Source organism: Erithacus rubecula (genome assembly GCF_903797595.1).
Source record: "Erithacus rubecula genome assembly, chromosome: 1".
NCBI classification, from domain to species: domain Eukaryota; kingdom Metazoa; phylum Chordata; class Aves; order Passeriformes; family Muscicapidae; genus Erithacus; species Erithacus rubecula.
Genome location: NC_136658.1, coordinates 102,529,043 through 102,545,699, shown reverse-complemented (window position 1 = coordinate 102,545,699; position 16,657 = coordinate 102,529,043). Strand labels below are relative to the sequence as shown.

Sequence of the window (16,657 nt, the reverse complement as noted above, 5' to 3'; positions counted from 1 at the left end):
GAAAATTTGTGAGTGCAGTATTATTCTCTATAAATATTGAACATTATTATATTTCCATTAATGTTTTTAAATGTGCAAAATTTCTGTTGTTAAAGTAATCAACCAGAAACAATTAAAGTTGTTTTTTTTTTTTTACCTTGAGTCTTCCAGGTCATCTGAGAACAGATTTCATTTGACATCCAGTCTCTTGTGTTTTAATCAATTAAATTTTATTGTTGCTGTCTTCGTTGCAAATTTTGTGTATAATAATAACTAATTGTACCAGAGGAAAAAGTAAAAGAGAAATAGTTAGGATAAATGTGCTTATGTCTTTAGCAAGAAAGACAGAAGCACATCCAAGAGTTTCTAAAACATCAAGAAGCATTAATTACCTTTAAATTTAAATTTTATGCAAGAACCACTGAGATTTTCTTTCTTCTTGCATTTAAAGCTTTGAAAGAAGAAGAAGAAAAAAAATCTGTTGATTTATATACCATATATTGTCCATAAAACTATTCACAGGCACTCATGTTGGATTAACAGAAGCATTGTTGTTAATAAGTAGCATTGTTGGAGAGTTCAAAACTGAATACTAAACTAAAGCTCCATAATTATATTGTGATTTATTTTGGAGGAATTGAGTCTATTTTGTTTGGTTGACTTTTTTTCATCCTGAAATTTTGTTGAGGCATTTTGAAATGAAAGCTGAACATTTGTTGATTTTTTTTCCAATGTGTTACAAAATTCTATTAGGGGAATATCTTGCACAAAGATTTTCTGTCCTTTGTTTTGTAGCATTCACCTGAAACTTCTATTCTATGTGAGAGAACAATGATTTCAAAACTGAACCAGATTAACATTAAAATTTTCTCAATTATTAGGGTATTAGGGTATTTTCATCTGACTGCACTTCTTGTTGCTGTATAAATAATTGCTGAAAAAATGTATTTAACAGAGTAAACATTTATATTTTTTAGAAAAATACTGTTTATTTGGACATGTTCTTTAACACAAATGTGATAATGTATTTTATTTTATTCCTTTTTAATTTTCAGTCTCCTTAATTTTTGTTTTGTTTACTTACATGAAAATTTTTCATAAATTCGTATCTTTACTGTGTTTGTGGGTGCTTTGAGTATGCTGTAGGTATTTTTCAATGTGATGGAAAGTCTACCATTGTTTTAGCAGTAGGGGGTAGCCCAGGTATCTCTTTACATTTCTGTTTCTAATAAAACCATGAAATGTGTCCTTTAAATAAATATTATTTGTATTTCTCCCATTTTAGCCCTTCATTCCTTTGAAGGAATTGGAGCAATTTGACGTCGATATACAAAAAATGCTTGAACCACTGGAGGTTGAAATTCAGCAGGGAGTGAATCTGAAAGAGGAGGACTTCAATAAAGATATGGTAATTTGGTTGAAATGGAAGTCTGAGCAAAATAAGCCAGGAGATGAAAAACCTGAGTGAAAATCATAAACCCATATTTGCATTAGGATCTTCAGATATAACTCGGGGAAAATTTTGCTATGCTAATATATTATAAAATCAAAAGTCCCAAATTAGCTCTAACTAAAATTTTTTGTGCTAACTTAATTTTTGGTTTATCAGAAAAGCATTTCTTGTTCCTTATGAAACATTAAGCTGACCAGGAATGTTATCCATGGGTTCTGAACTACTATCAACAGTATTACAGAACATGGAATTAATATTAAAATCTCTTTAGTAGTATGAAGACCAGAAAAAGTCAGAATGATGTATCAAAATGGGCACTACAGTGAAAGAATACATTCACTAAAAATAAATGCTCATGCAAAGAAATGCCACTTGCCAATTTGTTCTTACCCAATCTGCTTATAGCATTTAATATAAATAGATTTTGTGGCTGTGGTAAGCTTTATTACTTTTGTTTTATTGTTACAAGTCTTAAAACCATTTATTCATATTTGCTGAGGGAGGGAAAAAGAGAAAATACTGCAGTGCTTTGCTACTATTGCAATTGTGGTGTGTGTTCTCCAGAGTGATTGTTTTGACTGGGAAAAAAGGGAGATTCATCTTTAGAACCCTCTCTTCTTGAGTCCTCAGCAAAATCAAATATGTATTTTTTTACAACTGATATAAAGACTCAGTATTTCACTTTTAAGGAATTCTTCAAAGGTGTCTGTTGCATACCAGTACCGGAAGGAATCTTTACAGAACAATTTTCTTTTATGCAGGAAAAATAAAATGTAAGGCTCTATGTGCTGTATAGAGAATTTACCATATGTGTATAGTGATAAATTCAAAGTGAATCAAGTTTGATGGGAAAGTTTCCACCACCTGAGAATATTGGGTTCCCTTTCCTTACATCAAATGCTTAGAGTGGTTCCAGACGCTGCCAGAAACTGTGATACAGATTCAGGTTCAAAGATTCATAGATTTGTAGGTGGCTTCTTCATAAAAAAATACTCAGTGATAGCATTTGCCATGTCAGAATAGCTGGTTTTCAATATGGGGACACACAGAATGGTCAGTAATTGCATGGTCTGCCAGAATACTGGCAATTTCAATCTCTACTGACAGTGTTTTAGAATATTTTACATATGTCTATTCTTTTTGTTTGAAAGTAAAATATATTTCAAGTTTTTGCCTCCAAAGTTTTTATGTTCTTATTCTGGATGCTGCATAAGATCAAACATAAAAAATCTGTAGATTTGCAGGTGCTGTCTTACTTTTATCCCTCTACATATATTGTATAAAGCAAGTAAAAGTTTCTTGATCATCAGTGTACAACTGCAAGTAGCTGTTCCATGATTGCTTTAGCATAGTCTGTATCTACTAGCACTGAAGTGATAACTAGATTAAAATGCACATTGTGTTGGTTATTTTTTTAAATCAGAGTGAAGAAGATGAGAGCACAGTGAAAGAATTGCTGCAAAGGGGCGACAGGCTTCAAAAGGGAGTCACAGATGAGAAAAAACGTGAGGAAATAAAGACAAAACAGCAGCTGCTGCGGACTAAACATAATGCCCTCAAGGTATAGGAGCTACAGTTATAAGCACATGCTATTAAACCCATTTTTTTCTTCATTTCAGGGCATTTTTTGTTAAATGAGTTGTCATAGCTATTTAGAAATGAGTAATTTAAAACTATTTGGCTATAGATGTTCTTATACAGTTCTCTTGATGTCTTGCGAAAAGCATTTTACAATCTCCAGCTTGAGAAATGATGTCTTATCCTCAGCCTTACAGCTGTGTGACTACCAATTGGACAACACTGATTTCTTTGATAATTCCCTTTTTAACATATCATGTGTCTTTTAAATTTCTTCAGCAGAAGTTAAGATCTTAGTTAGAATCAGGCCCTGCAAACTTACATTCTCTGTTGGATAACACACTTCTGGCCATGAATAAGTTGTTTATCCTTCAGTAAAGGACTTAGACACTACATTCCTGTTAGAAGAGTGGCTCCAGCCTCTCTAGAATAGGATAGGTGGTAGTACTAGTAGATATAGCAGTTAAGAGGCTAAAACCTAAATTTGCATATGAAAATTCTGAGTTGACACAATCTGGGAGGTAAAACTGTGTGATGTTGTTCCTAGAAGTGCACATGGTGTTTCCATGCCATGTGGACCAGCTAACAGATATAAGTGGAAGTGCCATCTTTCTATGGCAAATAAAAGTGATGAAAAATATAATCTTACAATTAGAGAGTCACTTTGGTCATTTACCTGGAGCTATGGGCTCTTGGTACTACCAGAGAATTTTTATTTGTTTGAATAATTTTGATGAAGTTCTCTTTGGAGAACATGGCATGTTTACATTTTATCGTTACTTATTTATATGTATGGTCTTTCTTTTTCTGTGGATTTCATTCTAATTCTTGCAATTTTGCAGATCTGTGTGAATTCAGGAGAAAGATAGCTAGAATATACTGTTGTTTTGTCCACATTTAAAAGAAGCTTGAAATCTATTAAGTGTATCTTTGACTGTTCCAAGCTAAATGGAAGCAATTCATAATTTTTATGTTGGAGAAACAAGAACACTGTTTATTGCACTGTGCTATTGACCAGATCCTCCCTGGCTGTTTTTTACAGTATAGTGATAAATTTTCCTTTGGGTGACTCAGTTAAGGCATTCACCCTGGTAAAAAAATAAATTCAAGAAACGTTGAAGAAAATTAATCTGAGTATTTTTAAATGAAATACACCAGTAATTTTTAAGTATGCAGTTTACTTCCTAATAAGAAATTATAGAAATTAAAATATTTTCTGTATTCTGCATGAGTAAAGTTAAGCAGTTAAAGCAAATGTATATTTAATAATGTTTCCAAGGGAATAAAACCACAACATTTATGCCTTCCTGCTTAAGAGAACTTGTAATCCTTTATAAGGTAGAGTTATAAACACAAGACATTTGTTATGTATATGGTATTTAATTTAGATAAAGAAAACCTGTCTTTGCAAACATTTCTGCATTGCAGTGATTTTCATTTGAGTAGCTGCAGAGTTTTCATGCAGACAGAAATTCACAGGAGTCCACAAAATGCAGAAGTCCCACTTTTGGCTAGATACTAAGTGGGCTGTGTTTCCATCTGTCCAGTAAGTATTCTGAGCAGAAGTGTTTTATATAAAATATTGACATTTATGTAAGAGTCTTAACTTCTCTGAATATTGGTGACTGTCTCAGTGGTTTATTCAACGTGTGAACAACACTGAAATAGGTAGCCTACTTTAAAACAAACAAAAAAAATTGGTAAACTGATGTAAATATGTTCACTTACTCATATACTTGCTTTAAATATCCACATTTGACTTAAAAAATAGCAGCCTTGTATACTTTTTCCCCTTCAGTGTGCACTCATGCCAGTTCATACTTTATAAGCATTTAATTCATATTCTAATAATGTCTGCACTGTGAACAGGACTTGAGAGCTCAAAGAAGAAAAAAGGCTTTAGAGATTTCTCATCAATGGTATCAGTACAAGAGGCAGGCTGATGACCTAATGACATGGCTGGATGACATTGAGAAAAAGTTAGCCGGTCTGCCAGACCACAAAGATGAGCAGAAGCTAAAGGTAATGTTGTTTTGGGTTGGCAATGATAGATCTTTTCAAGTGATAGTTTATCCATTGAACAGACAGCAAATGCAACAAACAATCTTATAGCTACAGAAAATTATAAGTTATTTATTTCTATTTATAGTAAAAAAAACCCTAATTATCTGTGCTCAAAGTGACATTTCTGTGTTGTATTATATTTTGTATTTGTTTCTTCTATAGAATGATATATAAATAATTTGAAACGCACTAAATATAATTTTTTGTCAATAATACAGAAAGTGTGCAATGTATTAAGAAGAATCAAATGTGTTCTAGCAAAAATTGTAATTGATTTTATGTATCTTTGTTCCAGATGAACAAATGACTTACCAATATATGGATGACCTCTATCTCATGTTAGCACATTCATTTTCATCAGAACATATTCATATGTCACTGTCAAACTCTATAGATTTATTTGCATACTGTCAAAGGTTTTTCCTGGTTTATTTTACATCGTCTTTCTTTGCTTCATTCTCTGTTGAGTTTCCCACAGAGTAAAATAGGAGTCAACTAGTACATTAAAGAGTCTAATAGTGTATTTGTAAGCTGTTAGAGCACTATTTGTCCTGAATATGCTGACCCTTTCTGAGAAAATGATTTCTCCAACTGCCCATCACAGTGTACTAGCAAGAATCTGAACATGGAAACTGTGGGCCTCTGCTGACAGTTTCAGACTGTAGTAGCTCTTAGGATCTCTACAGCCCATCTCCAAGAAGGTTCTTCAATTTCAGTTCTTTTTGTTTTGTTTAAATGTAAAATAAGATATGAATAACATGAAAATAAGCTGTAAATTTTACTTGTGACAATAAAATGGAAATGGATATTCTGACGGAAATATTTTGCTAATTTTAAGTTGATTGATCTAGTTAGCTAACTGTCCTGGGCCCTGTATTGGTTTTGCTCACTAGGAGATTGGTGGAGAATTGGAGAAGAAGAAGGAAGATCTGCATGCGGTGCACAGGCAGGCTGAACGCCTGTCTAAGGATGGGGCTGCCCAAGCAGTGGAGCCAACCCTGATACAGCTCAGCAAGCGCTGGCAAGAGTTTGAGAGCAAATTTGCTCAGTTTCGAAGACTCAACTATGCACAAATTGTGAGTTGTTACTGGCAAACCCATATGTTTGCAACTGCTACTACTAACAGCGTCCTACTAACAATGAGAGCATCAGGGTCAGTGTCAACTCTTCAGATATTAATAAGAAAAGCCCTGTTGTCTGCAACTGGGGGAAGCTTTATATACTCTGATACAATAGTGATCTGCTTTGGTCTTAACATTGCCCTTAAGTTAAATCAGTCAATTACAAAGAACTCAGCAATGAAAATTTTGTGTTTATTTCTGTTGCCTCATTATTTTTCCATAACATTTATCAGTTAAAAAATGTTAGTTTGCCATGCATCTATTTTTTTCACTGAACACAAAAGTTGTCTTTTCCAAACTACCCATCCCATGCCAAATTTAATTGGTTTTTTTATTTGTCCATAACATGTTATAGTCACTTTAGGAAGTGATTGGAAAAAATTTTGTGACTCTCTATATACATATCCTCTTCTTCAAATGCTTGAGCTCTCAAAAAAGTTTTTGTAAGAAAATGTAACTTTAAATTTAACAGGATGAAAACACAACTTTACAAACCATCTTCATGTCTTCTGATTTTGTGTTGTTTAGTTGGATATAAAATACAATTATTCTTACTGGTTTATACATGCTGCAATGACTGGAAAAATAAAAGGGAAATAAACTGTCAGTATTCCAGATTAATGAACAAAATATGTATTGAGTGTTACCCATTTAGAAGTTTACCAGAGGTTGCTTTTGCACTTACATGAGTTTTTTTCTTTCAATTCCTACTACTCTGCTCATTGTCTCCTGGGCTTTTGAAGAAAGATAAAATTTGCTTTTAAGGAAGTTGTTGCTTTATGTGATCTCTGTAATCTTAAAGTGCTAGTGGTAAAAGAGTGTTTCACCAAAATATAACCTTATTTATTTGTTTTTAAATGCACCTAAATTGCAGGGGGAACATACTGATAGGATAATGAAAATTGAAATATGTAAAGTGTCATTTTTTAATTGATATATGGGAAACTTGTTTTAAAAGAGGAAAAAAATTTCCAAAAATCAGCAATATGTATAAACTTTTGATAAATATATTCCTCTATATAATGTACCATATTGTGTATTTTTAACTTTTCTAATACTAAGTTGCATAATGTATGTGTAAAACTAATACTTTGGATAGTTATGCAGTTAATAGAAGCAATCAGGGAAACATTAACTTTGGTTTGTATGTTATTAAATCTTGTTCCATCTGATTACACTATTCAGATTACTATGGTTTATATTAAACTTGATGGATGTAATCAGTCACAAATTGTTTATATTGACATGGAGCTAGAGCAAGATTCACTTTGTCTTGTAAATGAGTTGGCTTTTTATTAATGAATATATTTGTTCCTTTGATAATCAAGTAAGAAATCAGATTGTGCATGCAATTTATATAAAGCAATCTGCTGTCACTGTGCTTTTTATGTCACCCACCATCTACCATGACAGGGGATGAATATATCCATTATAAAATTTTACTAGCAAATCAATAAACTTTATTTTAGCATATTTTTCTTTCAAATATGTAAGGTAGATGCATCAGGATGTTTTTGAATTGCTCAGATGAATGCACTCATCAGCTTTTAAAATTCATATAGTCATTACATAAGCTTTTATTCTTAAAATACATCATTATATACATTATGTTTATAATCTTGAAAGTTTAAATTTTTAAATATTATTTCTTGCTATTCATGTAGGGAATAAGGTCATTCAGTGAATTACATGTAAACAGGACAATTACTATATCCTTCTCCTTTTATGTGAAAATATCTTGCTCTGTTGACAGTGCCTAACATGATATTCATATGAAATATTTTAGAATTTATGCAGAAGCTACTGAGACATGAGAGAGGCAGTATATTTTCATGACCCAAATCAGAATAAGAAGTGCAACAGCCTTGTTATTGTTACTGTTTTGGCTTTGCTGAATTAGTGTAACAGTGAATTTCTCAAGGTTTTTTTCTTTTACCTAAAGAGCTTTAATTACCTACCTCACAGGGATGTTGTGAGGATTCATTAATTGTTTGTGCAAGACTTTAAAACACAAAAGAAAAATGAAAATTCAAACTATTCACTTGAACACATGCATATACCATCAAAAATAACTTCCACAGAGATTTTCTATGTTAATCAACAACTGAATAAAGTCATGCAATAAAAATACAAAATTGATTTTTTCTTTTGAACAAAAGAAATAGAAAACTGCTGCATTTTTATTTATAATTTATGATGTATTTCATAGGAGTTATTTAACAACTGAAAGTTGTTATTATAAATCAGAGAGGGCTTAGTTTTACTGTGTATCTTGCAATTCATTATGCTTCATTGAATAAACATAGCAAGACTGCACTGAAGAAAACCTCTAATTATGTTGCTTAATGAGAGATTTAAATTTCTTACCTTTGTGGGAGGTAATATATTTTTGATATCAAAGTGTGAAATTAGAATTATCATGCTCGCCTGGATTTTACTTTTCCCCAGTATTTGTTGGGCAAACCTGTCAAAAGGATACAAGAACCATGACCTTTGAAGGATTTATTATTTCTGGAATGGTAGATTCCTTGTTAAATCCTCATTGTCTCACAAATACATAGCAGTAAATATCCAACAACTAATTGACAAATATGTATTGGTGTATATTTGGAAAAAGGAATTTCCTGTCATCACTTTTAAGACTAGAATATATTATATTCAAATTACCTCAAACATGCATGCTCTTTTTAATAACGTTTTTGAGATATTAAACAGTTTGGTATAGTGCTGCTCCATGTGAAAATAGTCAGCAAGTAACATAAGACATTCTATAAGGAAAAAAGGTGGGTTTATTGCATTTACAGATTAAACATGGTACAAAAATACATAAATGCAGCTGCACACAACCTAAAAGTACCTTGAACAAAACAAAACAAAACAAAACAAAACAAAAAAAAAAAAAAAACAAAAAAAACCCAAAACAAACAAAAAAAAAAGTGGAGTTCTTGTTGTCTTACAAGTTTCTTCTCTCACACATTGTTGTCTTTATTCATATGTGGCAGAATAAACAGTGAGCAGAAAATCAGCTGGTAGTAACACCAGTGGTGAAATCTGAATAACTTATAAAAAAAAGTGCAATATTTCACAATAATGCTTCAAAATTATGGCTAACCACTAAATCCCATGGAAATCCATAATAGTCTAAGATACTCTTCAAAAAAACAAGCTTTTACAGTTTAATCCGAAATCTATGGAATTTTTGAATATTAAAATTGCATGTATTAAAAAAAGAACAGTAAAAATTAATATTGGAGAGGTTAAATGATAATTATTTCTAAAGCATCTCTGCAGAATCTGATATTGTTAAGGCTTGCCAATCACACAGTATTTCAGAAAAGTTGTCAATTCTCCCTGCTACAGACTAAATGTGGATCTTCCTTCAGTTATACTGTTTTTCTGAAACGGTTTACCCACTCTTCCAGGACATTGAAAATAATTATCCATTGCAGAGGAAAGGGTAGATTTGGATAGTTTAATTCATGCAAGGATCAAAATCAGTTAATGATATGTTGATTAAGTTTAATTAAATTACCCTAATGTCTGTTTTCTAAAACTTTTTTCCCAATGTTTTCATTTCAACAGTCTGTGAGTGTTTGTGTCATAACTTAGCTTTGATTTTCCTGAGCTGACTGAAATTCCACTGGGTATAGAGTGCTGAAGGCCTTTATCATTAGAAAACATCTTCTAGATGAACACAGGTGCAGAGCCTACACTGTAAATTCTTATATCATATATGTCCTATTACCATATTTTGTCAAGATGCTCAGCATTCTTTCTGCTATTATACATGGTAGTCTTTCAACTTTCCTCTCTTGGCTGAACTATGCATGGAAATAGCAAGACAGAGTATCTTTAGGACAAGAGAACCTCTTGCAATCTGTCAAAATTATGTGTCTACTATCATATATACAAGCAAAAAAAAATGTCTTACCAATTTCAGTAATTTTTTCAGTGACACACACATTCTATTGAAATTTCTGATCATTTTGCTACTGAAATATTTGGGCCTGGATTTTGGCCAAATGTTAAAAAAGCAGGAGAAGCTATATTTTTGGTGCCAATTAGACTATGTTTTGACCAAGAATTAATAAGGAATATAGTTACACAAAACTTGTATTTATTTTTATAAGGTAAGTGATTTAGTCAGAAGTTTGATAGTTACCTGCAACATGGATAAAATACCAGCACCATTAGTACTTGCTTCATTTTTCCAAATAAAAGACATTATTCTTTTTAAGATCCTCTAAAGCACTCAGAAATTCAAATGCCTGTCCCCCACCTGGATAATCACTTCAGGTGAGAGAGTATGTGATCAACTTCTGGAACCAGATTAAGAATTGATCAAGTTTATAATTGAAATTTATGACTTTGTTTACTTTCAGTCCTTAAGAGCATCTTGCAGTTTTCAGTTAATAGTTCCCTGTGGAACTCTAACTAGTTAGCTTAAAAAATTTAAACTTTTTTTTTTTTTTTTTTTTTTTTTTTTTTTACCATTAAAATATGCTTATATATCAAGATATTTTCTAGCATATAAACCAAACATGAATTTAAATGAATATATCAGCATTAGATAAATGCAGGACTTGGTATCCTGATCATCTATCTGCATCAAAATAACATGGACACTTCAATGGTGATGTGTTACCATTGCTTTCAGTTATTTTCCACTGTTACCACAAACACTGGAATGAAGTGGTTTTCTTCTCTTATCCTTGCTTAAGTGTTTCTTGGGTTAAATAAACAAGTAATGGGTGCCAAGAAGAAGGGGCAAACTATTTCTTCATTATTTCTAGAATGAGTGGAGAGAGAAATAAAAGAGAGAAGAGACATTAGAAAAAGCAGGTAAACACCTACTGGACAGAAGAACTGTACAGTGATTTATTAGGATCCAGTTCACCTGTGCACTTTGGGTCTCCTAAGATCAGGACAGAGGTGGTGCTGTGACACCATTTAACTTTTCTGACATTGGCAGTGGCAGCTTTTTAAACAAATGGTTTAACACAGCATAGCTAATGACTGGACTTTTTGGACTGCAAAAAGCAAGAGTATGAATGAAGAATTTAGGGAAGAGAATTACAACTATTTCCCAGCATTTATCAACCTGGAAATTCCTATTAGAAAATGCATTCCAAATAGTTTAAGTGTATTAAAAATCCTTTTATTTTCTGTCTAATTTGAGGTAAGGTTGTGGGAAAGATGAGACAGTATCCACTGAGATGGATGTTGTCTTTGATATAACTCAAGAAGAGCATTTTATAATATAAAATATATATAATATATAATTTTATACATGCATTTTAAAATCCACTTTACCATATCTAAAATGATTGTATTGAGTGTTGTAGTAATTTAAGTGAAGACAATCCATAGACAATTCCTTTTATTTAATATATATATATATATATATATATATGTTTATTTATTTATATATCAAGTAGAAGACTTTACTGTGCTACTTTGAGTTTTTCTAAATCATATTTTTCTTCCCTCATATTTCCTTGTTAGTTCTGTACAGTATTTACTCTCATTATTGAAAAGCTATAGTATTTCAGCTATAGAATTAAGAAATCTTATATTGTGAGTGACAGAACTTCACACAAAAGATTTTTCTCTGCCATTTTTCATTATCTTTTACAAACTTTAGTGAAGTGATCTAAATTGAATTCTCAAGTTTAAAAGTGAAACTCAGTATCTTTGCCTCACCTCATAGGAGTGAAAACTCTTGCTGCAACATGGAGTAAAGCAGGGTTAGAAATTTGTCTTTATATTATATAGTTGCACAAATGTAGTCTTAGCCATGCCACAGGCTTTTTTCAGTGCTCTCAGGATGGTTGAGATGGAAGCAAGACCAAGGTTTTGGTTAAGAAATCATGTACAACATAGAACCCAGTGGTGTCTGCCTTCAGACTAAACTGAGCATTATACTACTATAATATATTCTTCTTTATAATTGCCCAGTTATTTGGAAACCAAGGCAGCTAATTACCATCTTATTTTCTCTGCTATAGTATATTATTATTTATTAGTGTAATAAATTACATGGTGTGGATTTTGGTGTCAAAAATTTACTTGGCAATATTATTGCATTAAATAATAAGGGAAAATACCTCCTTCAGAGTTGATCTGGCCCTAAGTGACAGTATTTTTTGAAGAGATGATGTTCATCTCTTGTCTACAATTCAGAATGTCAACATCAATCATGGCTGGAGGTTATTTTTTGTTTGGCTTTTTTTTTTGTTGTTTTCTGGGGGTTTTTTTTGGTTGTTTTGTTTTTGCTTTGCTTTGCTTCTTGTTTTGTTTTGGGTTTTTTTATGGATGCTTCTGACTGGAAACACAAAGGTAGAGAAGGAAGCAAATTTGTAGATGTACAGTGTGAGTCCTGAATTTTCTATTTGAGCGTATTTAATTAGATTTCAAAACTGTTGGATGGATAGCAATTTTGTTCACATTATTAAAATAAACAAATTTTTGTCCTGAAGTAACAAAATCAGCCTAAGTAGCAAAACCTATCATTATGTATTATGTATCTCTATAAATGTAGATTAAAGATGGAAAATAATTAGGTAACACTTTTTAGCATTTCTGGAAGGTATAAGAGTTTAAGCTTTAGGAAACTGTTTTCATTTATTATGGATGTGGAACTTTAGTGTTATTTTTAGTAATTTAGTAAATTATGTCAACATTATCTAACAGGGGTAGCTGGCACAAATGTCTGGAAAGTTAACATCACAAACCAGCAGTCAATTCCAAAATGGTTTAGTCAATTCAGATATCAATAGTCTGTATTCTAACGTAGCTGAACTTTATTATTAATTGGTTCTTGGTGATCACTCAGTAGTTACATATACACACACTCAAGGCAGCCCTAAAGCTTCATGTCCTTAGGCAGCATAAATGTTATCTAAGATTGTGGCACTGCTGTAGTCCTAATAAATCAGCCATTAAATAAATTGGCATTGACCAAAATCTGTTCTTAAGTGGGCTGACTTCCAGCAAATTGTGTCATACTCCTTCTGCCACTATTATCACTGTTTCACCTGCATATTTTTTTACTGTCCAAGAAACATAATTTTGAAATTCTGTTTTCAGGAAAAATTAATTTGAATTTCTTTCAATTATTTTGGGTATTTCCTCCTGAGTTTATGATACTGTTTTAACGAAATCAATAGAGTATGTCACAAATGGACATTACAGCTACAGGGATATAGGACTGTGTACAAGAGTTTAATTTTCTGAAGTGTCAAGTAGGTATTTACTGGAGTATGGCATGTATAATGTCTGGATGTCTTTTAGGTGTGAAAAATTGCAAGATCAATCCAAGAAATGGCTAACTCCTCTGGATTTATATACTCTATAATTTACATATAAAAACTTAAGATTTATCTACTGGAAGGTAGCACATATAAATTAATTACAAAAATATTTCCAGGTAAACTCTCATGAAATACTAAAGAACATTTGAAAATACTTGTTGAAAATCTGTCTAGAATGTAGATTTTGCAGTGTTCTGATTTTTATCATTTAAAAATGTAACATAAGCATGTGCTTATTTAATGATTTATAATACTGATAATGGCTATCTCTCTTGGCTCACTGGTGCTATCTCCCCCCAAAATCCTGCTGGCTGTGCATGGTCTGAGCAGTGTTTGGAAAATACTTATGATATAGACTCTTTAAAAGATTTAATAACTCCTTTATTAATGTTACAAATATCTGTTTGAAGTTACTTGACAGATACGGATTCCTGTGTCAATTTTGCTCTACTGCAATTATTAAGATTGAGATATCCCATCATTGTCAGAAGGAATTAAGATACATGCATAATTTATTTAGAGCAAGAGACATTTTCTATATCTCAGCAGTTCTAATTAGTCAATACTGCCATACTGTTACTCTATTTTGTTTTCCTTAAGGACATGGTAACATTGTAGATGTTGTATAAGATACCCTATTTTTGATTATTTTCTTTTTTGGAAAACAAAAACAAAAACAAACAAAACAACAACAACAAAAAAAAACCCTTTATATCACATATACTTACATATACTTAATTGTATGAGAATCTTCTGCCCCAGTCTCATCATAGTTGAAATTAATTTCTTTTTCTCTTTGCTTAGCAAGTAGATACAAGTGGAAGTTACCAGGTTAAAAATTAACAGCAGAACTGCTGGAGTTTCTTAATCATCTCAGTCCCTTATTTCTGTGCAAGTTAGCAGGTCTTTAGTAAGGAGAGCTGGGCAAGTTTTCAAATCAGCTGCTTTCAGGTTCAATGTGTAGCTGTTCTTTAGTTTGAGGAGGATTACTATCTAGAAGCAATTATCTAAGCCAGAATAAAACAAAAGCATTGTTCAACAAGTAAGAGAGGGATTGCCAAAGGGGTTAATTTTACTACTTGACTAAGAGACTTCAACCTCTTGGAGGGCTCCAAAGGCATGAGGGGGTGAGGAATACTGAAAACCATGACAAAGCATTTTGATACTGCAGCCAATCCTTTAACTGTACATTTAAAAAAAAAAAAAACAAAACAAAACAAAACAACAACAACAACAACAACAAAAAACACAACAAAATTACAACTATGAATACTCTGGATTTAGTTTTAAATGAATTGCTACAGCTTATGTCTGTATCTTTCTTCTCCTCTTCCCGTGCTCCTGCTACATCTAAATAGGAAAATAATGCACTCATCAAAGTGTAGCAGAACTGTCTGAGGTATTGGGAGATATCCCATAATTTAAGCCTATATGTACAAGGAAGAGACATTTTCTTATGGAGAAAACTTTTTCATTTCAATCAAGTTATGAAGGGGACAAATAAAACAGTTAAGTTCAGGCTGGTGGATGCCTGCTGATGGACAGTTTACAATATCAAAGCCTTTAATTTTTTATTGGTACTCCTAGAATCTAAAATTTACTGAAAAGTTTTCTAATTAATGCCTTTGTTAGAAATAGCTTCCTTTTGGCTGGCTTTGATTTTTATGTATAGATCCAGTAAAGTCATTTTATCACAGACGAAAATCTGCTAAAGTGGCGTTTCTCAAGTAAGGTATGCCTTAGCAGAGAAGCGTTGTGAAGGCATAAAGCACTCTCTGTCCAAGAACAGTGCTGAAAATAGTCATGTATATTTTTAACGTCTCTCTCTTTTTTTTTTTTTTTTTAATGTAAGTGATTGGTGAAACCAGATACAAGCATTGAACTATATGGTTTAAGTGTTGCAATGTGCAGCATTTTGTGGACTGCAACCACTCTGCAACATGAGTAGAAAAAATCATATACACGAGACAATATTTATGTTTTTACTCAAAAATATTATTCTTTCTCAATATTTTAAAGATATTTTATTGTTTCCAGTATCTTTTAAGGTCTTGTCTTCATAGAATTACATAAGGAATTTATAAATTTTTAATCCTGCATTGAGGATTTAGGTCTCTCTGTACTTGAAAGTGATGCTTTTTTTGTACTGATACTTGTTTGTGATTGACTAAGGCCATCCAATCACATAGTGAGAATTCCATATATCAGTATAATTTTGATTTTTCTACTTATATGCACACTAACAGGTAAGATATGCTAGCAACACAGACGGCAGAATAAATTTCTCTGAATGCTGGCTGACCTCACCACTCACAGTTGGCATAGGAACAGGTGAATAAAAGCTTTTCTATAAATATGTACTTCAAAGTGGATATTGACCTCTGATAGCATTTTGTGAGGCTTTTATGGGTCTAATTCTTTATTTGATCTAATGATGGTGAGCATGGGCTAGCAGATACCCTGTGGTTCACAAGGTTTTTGGACTCTCTCAGGTATCACCACCTGTGTCCAGAAGGTGTGCATTGTCTGCTCCATTTTTTTTTTTTCATGTGTATAGCACACCACACTTATCCTGCAGAGGTCACAGACTTTTTACATTCATATAATAGCAGCTTGCAAAGAATACTTTCTCAGGTGTTATTTCACTTCAGGAGTAGGCAGATTTGTTTGTTTTCTTTGAATGTCTCATCAGGATGCTGCCAGAAGCAGTGTTGAGGTACAGCAATGCAGGTGGGAGTATTTTGCAGTTTTACTCCTCCCATGTTTGTGTGAAGTCATTCAAGACACTAAGACACTAAGGTTTGGAGCCCTACCATGAGAAGGGGCCAAAAAATGCTGTTGTCAATATCTTGCACAAGAATGTTGGAGGTTTTCTGGGTATAAATTCTTGAGCAGTAAAAGTAGTGTTGGGATTATTCCCTCTGCAAAAAGAGGAAAGGAAATGGATACACTGAGATTGGTAAAAGGTGCTCTAACAACAAATTTTCCCTCTGTTAAATGGAAATTAGCAGCATTCTCCAAGACTAGTTAGCTCTGATGCCACCACCATGTTAGATGTAGGCAGTAATGATCAAAAGTATTTCTGTGGAGAAGGTATGTGAATTTCTCAGCAAAACCTGCATTATTCAGGTGTTTTTTCATTGAGATTT

The 16,657-nt window shown here is 32.5% G+C and overlaps 1 protein-coding gene across 12 annotated transcripts in view; it reads left to right on the top strand.

The window, feature by feature from the left end:
- DMD (dystrophin) overlaps window positions 1-16,657 on the top strand; it is a gene marked incomplete at its 3' end in the record, with an annotated part of 1,131,161 nt that overhangs the window by 541,326 nt on the left and 573,178 nt on the right. For all 12 annotated transcript variants that reach the window (XM_079310888.1, XM_079310881.1, XM_079310887.1 and 9 more), the window contains 4 exons: window positions 1,265-1,387; window positions 2,856-2,993; window positions 4,880-5,032; window positions 5,968-6,150. In XM_079310888.1, coding sequence (XP_079167014.1) covers window positions 1,265-1,387; window positions 2,856-2,993; window positions 4,880-5,032; window positions 5,968-6,150 — 597 coding nt within the window. The remainder of the gene's footprint in view (window positions 1-1,264; window positions 1,388-2,855; window positions 2,994-4,879; window positions 5,033-5,967; window positions 6,151-16,657) is intronic.